We start from the raw sequence: 20,113 nt of genomic DNA, 5'->3' as shown, positions 1-20,113 counted from the left end.
AGATGTCACTCTCTTTCCATAGTTGTATTTTGTGCCTTTTTTTTTTCCTTGCCTTTTTTTTAAAAAGAGAAAGCATATACAAGCAAAGAACTATAACCTTCCTATCCTTGGCAAAGCAGGCGACATATACCTCAAGTGCAAGAATTAATAAGACGCTAGATCCTCTTTTAGCTTTCATTATCTTTAGTTTCCATTTCGTATGCTGTTTACTTCTTTTAAATTGAGTTCATAGTTAGATATGGCAAGTAGTACTTATAATACAAAGTGTATATCATCACGAATGCCCTTCATTAGAATGTGCTTCTTATCGCCTTTGCTGGACTGTCCTTGTGGGTCAGAAGACATTAGATTTATTAAAATAAAAAGGTAGATCGTTGTCCTGATTTTACAAGTGGAGAATGACATAGAAGTAAGGAGACTGTCAAGTGTCAGTTTTGCAATAAGTGGAATTACATGTATTAAATGCAAAATAAAAAAAATGCTTTTTCTTAGTGATAGTTTTGTTCTATTACACCAGGCCACACTTTTAATCTCTATCCAGAAACATAAAATATTAGGCTCAAAGATGGACTGTAAGGAAAAGAGAATTCTGTACTAAGTGATGTTCTCCTTTCTTTTTGAGACACTCCTTACATTCCTGTAGTGTGCTCATCACCATGTTATTCAAGTATTTGAATTAGAATAATCAAATATTTTCTGCATTAATAAATAGCATCTGATGAAACTTGAACATTATCAAAGTTTACAATAAAAGAAATGCTCACCAAAATCAGCTATCTTGGCATTCATGTGTGCATCAAGTAGTACATTTTCAGGTTTCAAGTCTCTATGAACAACCATGTGCCTGTGACAATAATCCACACCAGAAAGGATTTGCTGGAATAAACGTCTACTCTCCTTCTCATCAAGCTAAGAAAAGAAAAGAAGCCATTTAAAATACCCTTACCAGTCCCACATTTTTTTTGCATCAGAAATATTTGTATTATTTCCATACAAATCTGTCTTTTGATGAAATAAAGAATACAACAGGTTATGCTTCAGTATTTTAAAGTCTAAACACTTCACAGTTGAGAAAAAAAAACAAAACATAACTGACCAAACAATGCTACTCAACTAATTTAGTTGGTTCTGCTACTGACTCTACAAAATGAGCTTTTGAAGCCCACAAAGCTCTGAACAGAACAGTTAAGGAACATTATCTGCTAAATCCATTACAATGTCAAAACTAGGGTTGTAAAGTTGCACATAACTGGTTAAATGTGAGGTTTAATTGGTTATTAAATGGGCTCGGGAGCACCTGCCTCCACCACAGACAGGCTGGTCCAGCCAGGCTGAAGCTTCCCTTCCCACAGTAGCCCTGCAAGGCTACTGCAGCAAGCTGTTCTAGCCTGTACCAGTTACCCGTAACCAGTAAGCCTCATCCGCTTAGGTTAACTAGTTAACCTTTAACATCCCCAGCCAAAACTTGCTTTTGCCAGTCAACTTCAGAACCACGGCTGTCAAAGTAGTCATGCAATTAGAAAGTCATATCTTTAGAGCTCACATATTCACTATTTTTGCTTTATCGAAAAAAAAAAAAAAAAAAAAGGAGTTGCTGCATCAGCTTGAAACATATTAAAAAGTGGCAAGTTCAACCTGGACAAAACCTTTAGAAAGTTGACAATGATCAGTTATATAAAGTTTTAGTTTTTGCTTTGCACAGATGTAGTCATTTGGACTACTAAAATTAGAATCACTATTCAATTAAGAAGCGTGGTCTCAGAGAAGAAAACTACATTTATGAGCAAAATTCTGCATATTTAAACTACTAGATGCCACTGAATAGGTTAGTTTCAGACAAAAAGTTTACTGACTTAGGAAAAGAATAGAATACTTTGAGACCCGCTACTGCTAACAGCGAGACCAGCTAATAAGCGAAGACCTAATGAGAAGCATTTTGAGATTATTTTTGCAATCTGTTTTGTAGAGCTAAAGTTTCTCTTACCCTTCCATTTTTACAGATATAATCAAACAATTCCCCTCCAGAAACATATTCCATCACCATGAAAATGTCAGATGGTGTGCTGATGACTTGGTACCTGATAAAGTTAACACATTTATTAATTCCACTGTGCATACAAGATACAACTAGTTACTTGTAATTAAAATAGCAGTGAACTTTATTAATGTGACATAAGCTATACCTTAGAACTAAATATTTCCCTATATGAAATTAAGTTGTTCAGATATCCATGTTTCAGTATCTCTCTTCATGGAACAGGCAACAGGTGGAAGCATATTAAAAGAGAATTTACACTTTGAGTAGGAGGCCCAGTTTTAACCAGCAGATCAGGAACAGAAGTTTCCCAGGCCTATTAAAAAGTATTATTAAAACAGGTTATACCCCTTTTCCAAAAGTAAAGGACTAAGGAAGAGACAAATACTTGTTACAGACAAGAGGCACCAATGACAAAATATTCTTGTTACTGTATTAGGAGTCTTACACATTTAATGTATTTATAAAATACAAGTACGAAAAGGTTTAAAGGATATAACAGTTGCAGAGAAAGTTAGGAAACTCACTGAAGTAATACAGCAGTGGTTAATTTAACAGCGTAATCAACTGCTAAACATGCTTACACATGTTTCTGATATGAAAATTTGACATATAAAGTTCTACAGCACCCAAAGAGTCAGCTGCTGCTTTCCAGAAGAAAGAAAGTCTAACTCTCTCCCATGAATGCTTTACAGTCTGAATTCAGGTACGATGCGACAAGAGACACTTGGACGAAGACAGTCATCTGGTGATTGAGTTTAGACATACCATGTATAATGATGGTACAAATTAACTACTGGTAGAGGTAACAAAAACTGCAGTGTTTCCTTATAGAAAGATGTCCCAGGGTAATGGAAGACAAAAGTTTCACCATGCCTGGACAAATTATTCTTGAGTTTCACTGAAGAGAGGAGCTCTCAGACCATATGTCTGATTAACACTGGCTAACTCAAGCAAACAATACACTTTAATGTTCAAATTTCAACCGTATCCTGAATTCTGAAGCTTTTATTTTACCTTATGAGATTATTTTGGCAATTCATTTTGGTTTATTTTAGTATTATATGGTTCAGTTTTAGATATTTAATTTTAGTGACTCATTCTTTTTCATTAAAGGAGTTAGTATCTTTCACTACAATGCAATTCATGTTTATATACTACATTACCGTGACTTCTGAAGTTAGTTCTAACAAGAAACACAGTGTAAGCTCATGCTTCCTAAGTTTTTCAATTCTGAGCATCCCTTAAAGAAAAATTAAATAAACTGCACCATGTCCCAATCCCAAAGAATGGACTGATGGTAATAAACCATCAGATTCTAACTTTATCTAGTCTGTCTTTTTGAAGCATAGTGAGCCATTTAACTTTTCAGTCATATACACTGACACTCTTTTGTTCAGTAGTCAATTACATATTAAACTGAGCTCATAAACTATTAGCCTTTTGAGAAGTTTGCTGGCTTTTGTACAGCTTAATACATGCACCTACATAAAAGAATCCAAAGTAGTTACTTGGCTTCTTGTTCATAATTGCTTCTGTATCGAAGTTGGACTACTGGAATTAAAAGAAAACCCATACTTCTATAAGATTTAAGTGGTAATGCATGATCTATTTTTGTGTCTATGTATTTGACAGTGTAAAAATGTGCAGAAATGCCATTGCTAACAAACTCAGTTGACTGCATATAAATATTTTAATATTTTGGTTGCACTCATTTTAACTCTTAATAGCACCACATGAATCCTTAAATGCCATTCATTACACCCAGATCTTCAGTTTCCACGCAGTTTTCCAAATGAAGCTCATGTTTAATTTGATTTCCACTTTTCTCTATTCACAGAAGATAGAAGTATGTGACAGTAAAGGTAAAGTGACAATACTATACAGGAGCTGTTGCTTTAAGTACAGTAAACCCTCAAAATGCACAATTACAAGTTAAGTGGAACTCAAAATCCCACTCTCCCCGGCCCTGCACAGCCCCCGGGCAACTTACGCCCCCAGCCCCGCTCTGGCTCACCACCCCAGCCCTGGTTCAACACCCCTGCCCCCACCCCACATGTGGCTCCAGCTCAACTCCCCCTCCGCATGCAGCTCTGGCTCAACCTCGCTGCCTCAGTTCAACCCCCACCCCCCGACCATGGCCCCCAACCTCCACAAAGCCTGGCTCACCACTGCTGTGAGTAGCTCTAGCTCAACGCCCCCGCCACCCTGGTTCAGCCACCCACCCTGCATGGTCCAGCTCAACTCCACTCCCCCACCCCTCTTGCAGACCTAACCCACCCCAGGCTTAACCCCCCTGCCCTCCTCCCACGACCCCAACCCACCACCAGGCTTAACCCTCCTTAACTGCCCCCCCCACAACCCCAGGATGTATCTTTCAAAAGGAGCTCCAGGTGCTCCTGCTGCTTCCCTGGCTGCAGAATGTGTGTTCCGCCAGGGAAAAATGCCACACTGACTTACGCGAAATTCGAGTTATGCGAGGGTGTGTGGGAACATCCAACACTCACGTAAATTGAGGCACTACTGTGTACTACAGAAAGCCATTCTGGCAAATATCCATTTGCATGTACTCTTAGTAATGGTGGAAATGAACATTAAGTTAAAATAATTCTATATCAATTATAATTCAATCCGGCTGGAAAAGTATAACTAGTGGGGTTCCGCAGGGGTCTGTTTTGGGACCGGTTCTGTTCAATATCTTCATTAACGATTTAGATATTGACATAGAAAGTACACTTATTAAGTTTGCAGATACCACCAAGCTGGGAGGGGTTGCAACTTCTTTGGAGGATAGGGTCATAATTCAAAAGGATCTGGATAAACTGGAGAAATGGGCTGAGGTAAACAGGATGAAGTTTAATAAGGACAAATGCAAAGTGCTCCACTTAGGAAGAAACAATCAGTGTCACACATACAGAATGGGAAAGGACTGCCTAGGAATGAGTACAGCAGAAAGGGATCTGGGGGTTACAGTGGACCACAAGCTAAATATGAGTCAACAGTGTGACGCTGTTGCGAAAAAGGCAAACGTGATTCTAGGATGCATTAACAGGTGTGTTGCGAACAAGACACGAGAAGTCATTCTCCCGCTCTACTCTGCGCTGGTTAGGCCTCAGCTGGAGTACTGTGTCCAGTTCTGGGCACCGCAGTTCAGGAAGGATGTGGAGAAATTGGAGAGGGTCCAGAGGAGAGCAACGAGAATGATCAAAGGTCTACAGAACATGACCTATGAAGAAAGGCTGAAAGAATTGGTCTTGTTTAGTTTGGAAAGGAGAAGATTGAGGGGGGACATGATAGCAGTTTTTAGGTATTTAAAAGGGTGTCATAAGGCAGAGGGAGGGAACTTGGTCTTCCTTGCCTCTGAGGATAGAACAAGAGGCAATGGACTGAAATTGCAGCAAGGGAGGTTCAGGATGGACATTAGGAAAAAGTTCCTAACTGTCAGGGTGATCAAACACTGGAACGAATTGCCAAGGGAGGTGGTAGAATCTCCATCACTGGAGATATTTAAGAAGAGGTTAGATAGATGGCTTTCAGGGATGGTCTAGAAAGTGCTTGGTCCTGCCATGAGGGCAGGGGGCTGGACTCGATGGCCTCTCAAGGTCCCTTCCAGTCCTACTCTTCTATGATTCTATATCATGTGGTATTAGGCAAACGTCAGGCCCTACCAAATTCACAGTTCATTTTGGTCAATTTAACAGTCATTGGATTTTTAAAAAATGGTAAATGTCATGACTTCAAACATTTAAATCTGAAGTTTCATAGTGCTGTAATTATAGAGGTCCTGACCCAAAAAGGAGTTGAGTTGCAAGTTTATTGGGGGGGGCGGGCGGGGGGGTTGCAGTGTTGCAACTCCTGCACAAATGCTAGCAGCAGCATTGCCTTCAGAGCAGGGAAACTGATGAGCAGCAGCAACTGTTGGCCAGGAGCCCAGCTCTGAAAGTATGGTCTGTGCTGCTGCCTGCAGAGTTGGCTCCATCGTCAGCAGTTGCCACTCCCTTGCCATCCAGTTCTGAAAGCAGCAGTAGAAAAGTTACAGCAACATAGGTATGGTATTGCCACCCTTACGTCTGAGCTGCATCTGACAGGGTACTGCCTTCAGAGCTGGGCACCTGACCAACACTACAACCACTGCTCTCCAGTTGCCCAGCTCTGAAGGCAGCACAGAAGAAGGGATGGCAATAGTGTAACCCTCCTTTAAAAAAAAAAAAAAAAAATCACTTTGTGATTTCCCTGCAACTCCCTTTTGGGTCAGGACCTCAAGTCAAGAAACACTGGTCTCCCCCATGAAATCTATAGAGTATGGGTTAAAAAACCAAAACGCACCACATTCAAAAATCATGGGAGGATACCAGATTTCATAGTCTGACATGCATTTTGCATGGCAATGAATTTATTAGGGTCCTTGGCATACCAACATGAATTCTAAATATGTCCATTCATTTCAAATATACTGCTTAAATTAGTGGTTCTCAATCTGTGGATTGTGACCCAATTTTAATAGGGTTTTCACCCCATTAGGGCTAGTGTTAAACTTGATGGGGCCCCAGAGGTAAAGCCAAACTGTACGTCTCACCCCCTCATGCTGAAGCCCGTGGACTTCTGCTCTAGGCAGCCAGGCTCAGGCTTGAGCTTCAGCCGTGGGCAGTGGGCTCCAGTTACAGCATTTCTGCCCATAGCTGAAACCCTCAAGCCCTTCAGTTTTGGCCCTCCCGCCTGGTTTTTTTCACCTGGGCTTGGTGTTCCTCTCCCCTCCACCTATGGCAGTGGGGCCCACCTCCTGGTTCTGACTCTGAAAACTCAGGGCATTTTCACATTATGGGATTATAGCAGTTCAGATATGCCGGTATAATTATGTCAACATAACCTCATAGGCCTTGTCTACACACTACCATGGGCCATCAACCTAAGTTACACAGCTCTGGCTACATGAAAAACTGTCAGTTGGGCATGAAATCCTCCTCCCCAGTCCCCACAGTTCTGCTGGCATTAGCCGTCATGCAATTTTGAGGCTTCATAGATGTACAAATGTTTAGAAGTGGAAAAAAGGTTGTGGCTTATTGTTAAGAAGGGTCAAGATCACAACAGAGAATTTTAATAATTCCTGGTTGGTAAATGATACCACATTTGACACTGCAATGAAACACTTGTATGGAGAGAAATATTTAAGACTTTGCAAAAAAAAAAAAAAGTTAGGAAAAAAGTTCTCTCACATTATGTAAGAGTATTGATGTTTTGGAAACAGATGTGCTCTACAATCTCAGAGTAAAGAAAGCAGGCATCAGTTGTTTAACATTGCAATGTTTTAACCAAGAAAGATTTGGATTTGGGGATAAAGCATTTTCCTGTTTCTCTTCATTACAGACAGAACGCTGTAATACAAAAACTCTCTGAGGCTCCAAATACAGTGGTGCTTAACACCTGAGCTAACTAGTCCATCTTGGGGCACAGGCTAAAACTAAATGCTGCTTACACTGATTGGTAACCTACCCATTGCACTATGGATGCAAGCTAAGCCACTTAAGTGTGAATAGTCCCCAGTGGTCTCCTCCACTCCCCAGTCCCACTTGCAACCAGAATGATATACAAGTTTTCCCACAATTCATTAAGGAAGAACCAGAACAGCTCAACTTACTGTGAGCTAAGTATCAGGGATATAACACTACAAGTTTTCATACCTCGTAAGTAAAAGTATCAGCATGGATACAGATGACAGCGGGATTGATGATCACAGATGGGGAAGGCCAACCCAGCTGCTCACACCTAACGATCACCTGAGTTAACTCTGCAGCGAGTGCAAACAGTTTTAGGGTTCTTTCCTTTCAGCATACTGAAGTCAAGTATACCAGAGTCTACTAAAGATTCCTGGGCTCAAAGAAACTTCTGAGGAGGAAAAGCTACTTCTGGATACTTAATTGGATACTGAATTGGCATGAAGCTATAAAAACACTTTAGGAGAGTATAAACCTGGACATTCCTAGAGAAACTATTTCCCCTCGGCTCTGCATGAAATTATTTATTGCCATTCTGCAAACAGAAAAATAAGGTCCAATCTAACCTATTAATTCTAACTAGCAGTTGAGGATGCAAGATTTCTCTGTTTTATTTGTTAGCAATTCCATTTATGAACACAAGCTGATGGCTGAGTTTGCAGCAAAGATCTATGGAAGATGATATCTCTTCACAGGAAATAGATTTCCTTAAGAATGCATGGCAGCAAAAAGCGTTAAAAATATACCTGAAACTGTTCAGCTGATAGGAAAAAAAAGTTAGAGACAAAAAAACACCCCACACCCCCAATAATATTATATTAATAATAAACATTGTGTTGTGCCTTTAAGTTTACATAATAATTGGTATTTTATGCTCATGTTTCAGGGTCAACAATGCTTATTAAAGAGGTAATAAAGTAGAAAAAAAACTTACAGTTTAATTATATGTGGATGTCTAAAAAGCTTGAGGTTCTGAATCTCTCTGCGTATTTTTCCTACTACATCCAGGCTGCGAATCTTCTGTCTATTTAATATCTTCACTGCCACTTTGTGGCCAGTCAGCTCATGTTTGCCAACTGCCAAAAAGGAGGGAATAGTCAGTCAGGACTGCCAAGCACACTTCAAAAAAATTAATTTCATTATGAAACTTTTATGGTCTGGAAACACCCTACCAAGATTAGTGTGTTTTTCCTATCTCACCTATCTCAGAAGGTTATAGGTTAAGTAGGGTTCAGAAGCTCCCCTCTCCTCCTGTACTTGCACGGCACACTCAAGTGTTAAGCTAGAAATACAAGAATAAACCTATACCCCTATTGCAGTAACTTTGTTTAGTCTGAACTTTTCCATGTCTTGCAGGACCTTGATAATTTCTCATGCACTCCTACATTTTAACTCTCTCTCTCTCTCTCTCTCTCAAAACGTGCATCACTGAAAGACCATTTTGTATCGCACTACCTCCCCTCTTGTTCAGCGGAATCTCATCAGCCTACTGTGCATAAATCACTTAAGCTTTTTTGGCTGATTGGCTTCTGGCCCATACTTCTCTAGCGCAGCCACCCTGAAAGTCTGCTTCCTCCATTCTTCAAGGAATGGTTTTCTGCCAATGAACAAGAACCTTGGATTTCCTCTCTTATTACTTTACGCACAGTTATTGCATACTTAGCACTTCAGTTACTTTGAATAACTCCTAAGAAGCCTTCATTTGAAGTGGGTCTGTCCCACGAAAGCTCACCTAATAAACTATTTTGCTAGTCTTTAAAGTGCTACTTGACTGCTTTTTGTTTTTATAGTGTATAGACTAGCACAGCTTCCTCTCTGTTACTATTCAGGCAATTAAAGTTTCTTTAGCTACATTTCAGTTCATCTGACCTCACATACCATTTAGAATAGTTACCTTGCTCTTCTTATGTCCAGCATGCATGCTGGACACTTAGATTATCAAAACAAAAAAGCAGTCAAGTAGCACTTTAAAGACTAACAAAATAATGTATTAGGTTATGAGCTTTTGTGGGACAGACCCACTTCTTCAGACCATAGCCATACCAGAACACACACAATATTTAAAGGCACACAGAACCAAAAGTAGTAATCAAGGTGGACAAAAAATCATCAAGGTGAACAAATCAGAGAGTAGAGGGGCTGGGGGGGAGGGGGCTGTCAAGAACTAGATTAAGCCAAGTATGTAAACGAGCCCCTATAATGTCCCAGAAAATTCCCATCCTGGTTCAAACCACCTGTTAATGTGTTGTTTGGTCGGGGAGAGCTGGGGCTGCAAGGGGATTGGGGGCAGGGTTGGGTCTGGGTCCACAGGCATTGGAGGGGAGCCCCAGGCCTGCACCTGGAGCCCTACCACTGGGGGAGGTGAGCCAGGGTTTTGGAGGGGATTGATCTGGTGGGGGGTTTAATGGGGGTGAAGTAGCATGGCTGTCAAGTAGTGCTGCTCTAGGAAGCAGGGGGAAGGGGGTTTTAGTCCACCTGGTGCTAGGTGAGCTAAAGCCTTCCCTCTACCTTCCCAGAACAGTGCGCCTAGTGCCACTCTGGGAAGGCAAGGGATGGGGCTTTTTGCCTACCCAGCTGCCCGCAGCTGCGAGATGTTAGGCAGGCTGAGAGCCCAGCAGCACAACGTGAAGCCACGTAAAGCAGGGTATTGCTGTATGAATTGGGGGTCAGCCGCGTAAGAGCGGAGTCGCGTACTCTGGATACGTGTACTCTGAGACCTTATGTACTGAAAACTTACCAAGTTTGTAATGCAATAAAAACAGACCAACCACTAAGGAATGACTGATAAAACACAGAAGGTTGTGGTTATGAAAAAGTTAACACGCCCGTTGTAAGATTGTCCATCTCATGTGCATGAGCCTAGAAGAGAGGCAGAGAACCTTTCTGGGTCAGGGACCACTGTCCCACAGAAAGATCAGTCGGGGGCCCACAGAGAAGTGAAGCGAAAAACCACCTTCAATGATGTGGCCCACAACTGAATAAGAAAAAGACACCTCAGTTCACTCAAACACCAGCCCTCTGGGGAGGGGGTGGGGGAGTGAGACGGAAGACAGACCAGGGCTCAGATTTCCCCAGGCTGGGTTAACTTTTCTGGGGCTCCAGGGCTAGTAGATTTTGTGGGCCCCTATGCTGTGGGTGGAGCCAAAAATGAGGAATTCAATGTGAGACGGTGCTGCCAGATGGGGCAAGGGGTGCAGGGTCTGAATAGGAGGGCAGGTGCATAAGGGGGATGGACAGGGGGGCAAAACCTGGCACAGCTCCCTGGGGGCACATACATCTCCATGGCCCCACTGCTCTGAGGCACCACCCTCCTGCTCTCACTGGCCAGACAAGGCTTCCAGGCAAAGCTTCCCTGCGCTGCCATTCCCCAGGCTGCAGGGAGGGCAAACAGCAGCATGCAGAGCCCATTCCTTCCCCCAGACAGACAGATCCCACAGGGTAGATCCTGCCCCAGTTTGTATGGATCCAGCCTGTGAGGCTTGGGGCTCCCCACCCCCACTAAGAGTGTCCATACTTGCACACCAGCCCAACGGGGTGGGCCAAGCCCCAAGCTTCACAGGCCAGATCTAAGCTATCAGCTTCCCACCATGGCTGAGAGAACCTTTTAGCCAAGAGTGTCCACTAAAACTGTGCATGGATCATACAACAAGGTGTTATTAAGGTTCAGTTATTCTACTGGCAAGTCTTCAGATAACAAGCTCAATCACAAATAGATAAGTACAACACAGAAAGGACATTACTTTACAGGGAGAACACATGCACAGTGTTTATCTTTCAGCCTACCCCAAAGTACAATTCAACCCTGTTCATAAAAGTTTAGAACAAATGAAAGATTTTAATACATTATCAAAAATTTCCACACCAGTCTAAGTGCAGCTGTCAAAACAGGGTAAGTCAGCACAGGTTAAAAATATCTACACCATCTGTACTTTGGTACTGCATGCATGTTGCTTAAGCCACAAGATGATCTTATCTTTTCCTAGCTTTCTCGTATATTTCTGCAACTAGCACAAAAATTACATTTTACATTTTCCCCTCAAACTACTTAAGAGTTTAAAAATGAACATTCTTGGGAAAGCTTACCCTTTATACAACTCATAGCTAAACAATTTATCATAAACTAGTCACATTTTCAGTGTCCCCTCAGTGCCACATGATGGCATATATTATATTAGCAGATGTGCAGGTAAAGGTAAACTATCTAAACTCCTGCTTTCCACATGGGGCTACAATAGTGGTACCCTTAACTCACCCAGCAATATTGTCAATCTATCCAACTACACACACAGCCCAGCAGAAGAATCTGCCCTTTCTCAAGGACTCTCTTTTTGCCCCACCACTCTCACAAACTTGGTACAGTTCTGTGGTGATCTGGAAGCTTTCTTTTGCTGTCTACAACTCAAGGAATGCTTCCAACATGACACGGAACAGCGCACTGACCCACAGGTACCCTCCCACCTACGGTACAAGAAAAAGAATTCCTCACGGACTCCTCCCCGCTGGTCAAAATTGCAAACTGGACCTATTACATACAATGCTTCTGTCGGCCTGCACAGGCAGAAATTGTGGAAAAGCGGCATCGCTTACCCGTAACCTCAACCACACAGAACGCAACACCACCAACAGCCTCAGCAACAACTCTGATATTGTCATTCAAGAGGTCGACTAGGGAGGTGCTGTTGTTATCATGAATAGGACAGACTACCAAAAGGAGGCTGCCAGGCAACTCTCCCATACCACATTCTACAAGCCTCTGTCCAAGGATCCCACTGAGGAATACACAAAGAAACTACAGCATCTGCTCAAGACCCTCCCTGTAAAAACACAAGAAGAGATTTACACAGACACACCCCTTGAACCCAAACCAGGTTTATTCTACCTGCTACCCAAGATCCATAAACCTGGGAATCCCAGACACCCCATCACCTCAGGCATTGGCACCCTCACAAGGGACTGTCTGGATATGTGGACTCTACTTTGACCCTATGCTACCTGCACCTCCAGCTTTCTTCGAGATACTACCAACTTCCTCAGGAAACTACAATCCATTGGTGACCTTTCTGAAAACACCATCCTGGCCACCATGGATGTAGAGGTCCTTTACACCAATATCCCACATGAAGATGGACTCCAAGCTGTTAGGAACATTATTGCTGATGAGATCAAGGCACAAATGGTAACGGAGCTTTGTGACTTTGTCCTCACGCACAACTCTGTCAGATTTGAGGACAAACTGTACCTTCAAATCAGTGGCACTGCTATGGGCAGTCACATGGCCCCACAGTATGCCAACATTTTTATGGCTGACCTGGAACAATGATTTCCCAGTTCTCGTCACCTAGCTCCCCTCCTCTGCCTGTGCTACATTGATGACATCATCATCTGGACCCATGGGAATGAGGCTCTTGAAGAGTTCCACTGTGATTTCAACAATTTTTACCCCACCATCAACCTTAGCCCGGACCAGTCCACACAAGAGATTCACTTCCTGGACACTACCGTGCAGATAAGTGACAGTCACATAAATACCACCCTATACCAAAAACCCACGGACCACTATGCTTATCTACACACCTCCAGCTTCCATCCAGGGCATACTACAGGATCCACTGTTTACAGCCAGGCACTAAGGTACAACTGTATTTGCTCTGATCCATCAGACAGAGACAAACATCTGCAAGACCTTTACCAAAGCTTTCCTCAAACTACGATACCCACCTAAGGAAGTGAGGAAACATTGACAGAGCCAGATGGGTACCCAGAAGTCACCTGCTACAAGACAGGCCTTGCAAGGAAAACACCACTGACCATCACATATAGCCCCCACTTAAGGCCTCTCCAATGCATCACCAGTGATCTGCAACCCATCCTGAACAATGATCTTGCACTCTCACAGCCCTTGGGAGGCAGGCCTGACCTTGCCTACAGACAGCTGTCAACCTTAAACAAATCCTCACCAGCCACTACAAACCACAAAACCAGTGGCTCTAGGCCCAGAACTGGCCCCTGCAACAGTCCTCGCTGCCAACTCTTCTCACATATCTACACCAGTGATGACATCACAGGACCTAACATCAACCATACTATCAGGGGCTTCTTTACCTGCACATCTACTAATATAATACATGCCATCATGTGCCAGCAATGCCCCACTGCAATTTACATCGGTCAAACTGGACAGTCTCTACATAAAAGAATAAATGGACATAAATCAGACATCAGGAACGGTAATGTACAGAAGCCTGTGGGGAAACACTTCAATCTCCCTGGACACTCAGTAGCAGATTTAAGGGTGGCAGTCCTGAAACAAAGAAATTTCAAAAAATCAAATGGAGAGAAATCTCTGAGCTGCAATTTATTTGAAATTTGACTTCATTAACCAAGGATTAAACAGAGATTGGGAGTGGCTCGCAGCTTACAAAGACAGCTTCTCTGCCCAGGTGGCAAGATCTCCCCATTAGACTCTGACAATGGCTCATATCCCCCTGTCCGATCTGACATGTTTTTTCCTCTTTTGATACCTATTATTGATAATGGGCTATTTCCACCTTGCCAGCTTTGGCCCTCCCTTTTTCTGGGACCCCATTTTTTAAATACCCCTCTGAAATCACCCTCCCCTCCCACTCATGCATCTGAAACTGGGTCTTTGCCCACGAAAGCTTATGCTCTAAAACATGTTAGTCTATAAGGTGCCACAGGACTTCTTGTTGTTCTCGAAGATACAGACTAACACGACTACTGATACTATTCACATGGCTGAAATTAAGAAGCTGAGTCATGCTAAACATACAATTTCCTTGAGGAGAAATAAAGAGGAATTAGGTTCATAATATTTTACTTGCCTAGACTCAAAATTCTGATTCCTTCTACATGCTTAACATTTGTTATCTAACTTAGAAGATATCAGCTATTCTAAGCACTTTACGCTGTACAGATGTTTATGTCCATCACTGAGACTTCAAAGGAGCAACCATTCATTTATTCATTTTCTTTTTACAACAACGCACGTATATTTTTGGTAACCTTATGGATCAGAATGGCTTAGTTACTGCAGATTATTTTCTTGTCTTCAATCATTTTTATGGATTTTAGTTTAATTCTGTTTTTTCCACCCCATCACCATTTTGTAGAAGATGCATATTCTGGTTAGGGTTCAGCTCTGTTGTGCTTTATAGGAGCTTTACAGAACACCACTTCCACAAGCCTAAAATAGTCACAGGCAAAGAAAGTTCTATCCCTTTCATGAGTTCAGATACCCCAACTTCTAGGGCTGCTAGGATTACACAGACCAAAATCCTCATGCTGCTTCTGGGGGAGAAGGAGCAGACAGCATAAGGAATGAATCTAATGGAACATGGTGTGATGGACTGAAAGGTGCTGGATTTTCCTTTGGATGTCCCAACAGCATACTCCCCTCAACAGATTTCAGTGGCAAGCACAGCAACAAGCTCCACACCCTCACTCTTGCCACAGGACTATGGCATGTTGGAAAACAGACTAACATATTAGACATGACTTAACACCCTGTGCAGACAAAAGCAAGCTGTACTTAAATCAGCCTTAGGTCACCCCTAATGTGGCAAACCCAGATGACATTAAAAAAAAAGAAAAGACAGCTTGTCCTATTTTATTCCAATATTGAAATAGGGTTTATCATGCTGGTTAATACTTTTCAAAACTTTTATGCAAGCAAAATTATATGCTCATGAACAGAGAATCTTATTCAAGAATCTCCCCCTTCCTGAAAGGCTGACCATCATTAGAACATAAAAAACAAACTAGTTGGGCCTGGTACAATACTAAATAAAACATTCCATTCCTTTGAGTCCAGAATCAGACATTTGCCAGTTTAGTCCCATCTTCACACTATGATAAGGGAAGCTATCACCTTGTCAAACTCTACTGTGAGGGGTTTAGGATTAATTTACATATCTACAATACAGTAAATAATCGAGATACACGGAACTTGGTTGCATGCATCTCAGATTAACATGACTCCTGCTCCTGTCAGGGGCAGCAGCCGAAAGTCAGGCTCCCATCCCTGACAGGAACGAGGAAGCTGCTCCTGTCAGGGCAGCAGCCTGACTCTTGGGTGCTGCCCTTGACAGGAGGGGTTTCTCGGTCCCCAGAGTGATAGGGAATTGGTAATTAGGCAGTAGCCTGGCTCCCCTCTGCTTCCAAGGAGTGGAGGGTAGTGGACTGCCCCTGGTTTCCCTCCAATGGCTGAAGCCAGAAACTGACCAAGGTTGCTGCCCTTTTATGCAAGGGGGAGGAGAAGGGCTGCAGCTTGCAGGACTGGGAAACTGACCGGGTCCCAGCTGGTCAGTTGACTGGGTCCCACAAGCAGCAGGAAAATGGGAACCAGGCTGCAGCCTGATTCCCACTTCACCTTGAGGTTGCATGAAAATTTGAGTTATGTGGGTGTGCAGGAATGCAATCCCCATGTAACTCAGGGGTTTACTGTGCAGGAACAGAACTCTCCCCTATTTTAAGAAACTGAAGCCACTAACATCAATACTTTCAATGTAGGATGTTCTAGTCTCAGAGTTCCAATATCGTCTATATGATTAAGGATACATCTACATAGCAAAAGAAGGTATGACTAGCACAGACAGGCATATGCAAACTCATTTTAATCTAGCAGCGCAGGGAACAGTAGTGAAGAAGTGCCAGCACAACCTTAGGCGCAGGATAGCTGTCAATGTAAAAACCCACGAGAAACTAATTTGATTGCTAGCCTATGCTGCCACACTCTCACTACTATTGAGATTAATTTGCTTTGTATACCTCCCCAAGGCCATATACTGAGGTAGGCTACCTTAAAACTTTGCTATACTTTTTCCATCATCTGTAAGTGGGGGAATATCCCACATTGCAAAGCTGCTAAGAATCACTGTTAATGTACCACTTTATAATTTTCAAAAAGTTTCATTTTAAGTACTTTGGTAGCAATCTCACAAAATTAAGTATAAAGACTAAATTAATGTTAAATTGACTTATTGCACAAAAGCAGAACATTCTAAACATGGTGTGGTTACAGTCATGGTTAATTGAAGATGATGATGATTTTCAGCACAAAATTATCTTACATAATGTTTTTAAAATGGAAGAAAGCTATTCCTTCACTCAACAATGGTTATTTCTTGCTTCAAGATGGCAGATCCCAGCTATTATCAAAAATCAGCAAATTCAGTTGAAGTTTCCTGCAAATGCAGTAAGTCATTTGCACACCACTATCTCCAAAAAGATTGCACTGATTTCACTATTTCTATGCTTTAATTGCATTATTTAATCTGGAACCTAAATGTTCAACTGAAGTCTAACTGAAACACCAATTTCACATTTTCAGGCAAAAAAAAAAACAAACTACAAAGAATAGTAACAGAGAGGGAGCCATGCTAGTCTATACACTATCAAAACAAAAAGCAGTCAAGTAGAACTTTAAAAACTAGCAAAATAATTTATTAGGTGAGCTTTCATGGGACAGACCCACTTCTTCAGACTAGTATCAGAGGGGTAGCCGTGTTAGTCTGGATCTGTAACAGCAACGAAGGGTCCTGTGGCACCTTATAGACTAACAAAAAAGTTTTGAGCATGAGTTTTCGTGAGCACAGACTCACTTCATCAGATGCTGGTCTTGGAAATCTGCAGGGCCAGGTATAAATAAGCCAGAGCAAGGGTGGGGATAACATGGTTAGCTCAGTCAGCAAGGGTGAGGCTTACTACCAGCAGGTGATCTGGAGGTGTGAACACCAAGGGAGGGGAAGCTGCTTCTGTATTTAGCCAGCCATTAACAGTCTTTGTTTAAGCCAGAGCTGAGGGCATCGAATTTGCAGATGAATTGTAGCTCAGAAATTTCTCTTTGGAGTCTGGTCCTGAAATTTCGTTGCTGTAGGATAGCTACTTTTAAGTCTGCTACTGTGTGGCCTGGGAGATTGAAGTGCTCTCCTATGAGTTTTTGTATATTGCCATTTCTGATATCTGATTTGTGTGCGTTTATTCTTTTACGTAGAGACTGTCCAGTTTGTGCGATGTATATAGCAGAGGGGCATTGCTGGCACACGATGGCATAAGTTATATTGGTAGATGTGCAGCTGAATGAACCCACGATGGCGTGGCTGATCTGGTTAGGTCCTATAATGGTGTTGCTGGTGTAGATATGTGGGCAGAGCTGGCAACAAGATTAAGCCAAGTATGCAGATGAGCTCCTGCAGTGACTCAAAGTTCACATCCTGCTTCAAACCAAGTGTTAATGTGCCAAATTTGAATATAAAAGCATCTGGTTCACAGCTGGCTTTTATATTCAAATTCGGCACATTAACACTTGGTTTGAACCAGGATGTGAACTTTGAGTCATTATATGGGCTCATCTGCATACTTGGCTTAATCTAATTCTTGGCCTTCCTCCTCCACTCTCTGATTGGCTCACCTTGATCTTTTTTTTTTTCCTGATTTGTCCTCCTTGATTACTGTTTTATGGTTCTCTGTGCCTTAAATATTGAGTCTGTTCTGGTATGGCTATAGTCTGAAGAAGCAGGTCTGTCCCATGAAACCTCACCTAATAAATCATTTTGCTAGTCTTTAAAGTGCTACTTGACTGCTTTTTGTTTTGATAGACTACAAAGAGAAACTGAGCTGGAATTCATATGCAAAACTTGGAGTAGTAGTACTTGCATTATAATAGGTATTTTTCCATAGGTTCTCCCACTTTTTCATCTCTTTTGGAAAAGATCAACATCTACTCTTATTTTATTAGCATGGATGTCATACTCCCACCTTTGTATTCTTTCCTTTTCTGTTTTCTCTTCAGCTTCCAAGGAAGTGAGCTGTATCTCACAAAAAATTATGCCTTAACACTCTAAGAGATCTATTACTCTAAAATCCCAGGGACTCCTTGCTGCCTTTGCTAAAACAGATTCACTCACACAGACACCTCTCTGCAAACAGTCTCACAGGGGACACCTTCTCCAGAGGTCCCAAGGAAATATCACGCTTGTTCAGCTACTTGCCCTTGCACCCACAGCTAGGAACTCCAGGGTAACTGTCTTTGCTCGGTGTCGCTCCACCACCTCAGCGCACTGGCTTCTGCTTTAAGGTTCCGTACGCGGTTAAAATGCGGGAGTCGCCCTATCAACCCCGATGATTTACCTAAACCACGGCCCTATGTGAACCCGTGGCCGAGCCAAGAGCGGGAAGAAGGCTGTCCGACCGCGGGGGGTTCACCAAGGGGCGCGCACGGGTCATGCACGGCCCCGATTTCGGGGCACAACGTACAGGCTTGGCTGCGCGGCGGACAGGAGAACGGCATGTGTCAGGGCTCCGGGCGGTGGCCGCAGGGCGGGGCCTCCGGCGCAGCCTAACAAGGACCGGTGCCGCTGCAAGGGGCCGAGCTGCGCCCTACGAGCCCAGCCCGCACAGCCGCCGGGCGCTCGCCGCGCACGCCTCAGGCACTACCGCTGGGCCCGGCGCCCTCTGGCAGGGCACCCGGCGCCCGTTGCCAGGCGGACTGAGACCGGAGGGAGCGGCGCCAGCCCACAAGGTGACTGCGGCGGCCACGGGCAGGGCAATGCCCCCTGGCCGGGACGAAGGACCGACCCCTGGCGCCCTTTCCCCGGCTGAAGCAGGGGGAAGACAAGGACCCCGCTCCCTCAGGCCGGGGGGAGGGGCGAGCGATCCCAGGTCCCGCCGCCTGCCCACTCCGTCCCCGAGAGGAGGGGCACCAGTCCCGGTGGGGGAACCTGCGACTCTCACCCTTGACTTTGCCGAAAGTCCCAACGCCTAACGTGTCCCCGAGGATGTAGTGCCCGATCTTCACCCGCCCGTGCTCATGTTTCTGTTTATCCGCCGCCGCCATCTTGAGCCAGGAGCCGAGTCTGCGCATTGCCCTAGCCCCGAGAGAGCGCGCGGCTCGAGGGGAGGAGCAAACGTACCGCGCCCTCCTCGCACCGAAACCCGGAAGTGGCTCCGTTCCCGTACCAGTCACTTATCTCCTTCCGCGGGGGCAAACCACTTTGTCTTTCTGGGGTGGTTCTGGAATCATCTAACTAGGTCCCTGGTGGGGGCGAGGGAGGTGCACGTGGCGGGTTCCTGGGCTACTGGTCCTAGTTCTTCATGTGTCCAGGGCTGGGTGGGATGCTGGGCGATGTAAGGAGCCAGGGTAGAGGGGAGTCTATGCTTGGGGAGATGCTGGGACAAGGCACGGCGAGCCACGGAGGGCAGCATGCGAGGAGGGGTAGTGGGGCTAAGCTGTTTTCCAGAACCAAGAGCCAGTCAGCCCCCTGCCATAGGGTTGGAGGCGGCCATTCTGGAGGACGTTTGGGTGGACGTCAGGGACTTGGGCATGGAAAAGAGAGAGAAAAGGGTGTCCGTCTCAGATAGGGTGACTACATCTGCTTGGCCCAAATAGGGAACAAGGAGAAATGGGGTAGGTGAGGCTCCTCCCAGCTGTACCAAGCCCCAGGGAAGCGGCAGTCGTGGGTGTTCATGGCCATGGAGTCCTGGGGAAGCTGCTGTCTTGGGCATTCCCACCCCTGTCCCTAAGGACCTAAGTACGAGACAATTCATCCCTTTTAAAAAGTGTCAGGAT

The 20,113-nt window shown here is 43.9% G+C and overlaps 1 protein-coding gene across 1 annotated transcript in view; it reads right to left on the bottom strand.

Moving 5' to 3' along the window:
- The window catches only part of PRKAA1 (protein kinase AMP-activated catalytic subunit alpha 1), a 29,929-nt gene extending 10,448 nt beyond the window's left edge, over positions 1-19,481 (bottom strand). The window contains exons 1-4 of the mRNA XM_074995622.1: positions 19,279-19,481; positions 8,462-8,603; positions 1,985-2,078; positions 765-909 (exon numbers count right to left, since the gene is read on the bottom strand). Of these exons, the coding sequence (XP_074851723.1) occupies positions 765-909; positions 1,985-2,078; positions 8,462-8,603; positions 19,279-19,408 (511 nt within the window). The 5' untranslated portion in view covers positions 19,409-19,481. The remainder of the gene's footprint in view (positions 1-764; positions 910-1,984; positions 2,079-8,461; positions 8,604-19,278) is intronic.
- Positions 19,482-20,113: the final 632 nt, after the last annotated feature.

The sequence above is a fragment of the Carettochelys insculpta genome, chromosome 5 (assembly GCF_033958435.1).
Source record: "Carettochelys insculpta isolate YL-2023 chromosome 5, ASM3395843v1, whole genome shotgun sequence".
Classification (NCBI taxonomy): domain Eukaryota; kingdom Metazoa; phylum Chordata; order Testudines; family Carettochelyidae; genus Carettochelys; species Carettochelys insculpta.
This window is presented reverse-complemented; position numbering and strand designations above follow the sequence as displayed.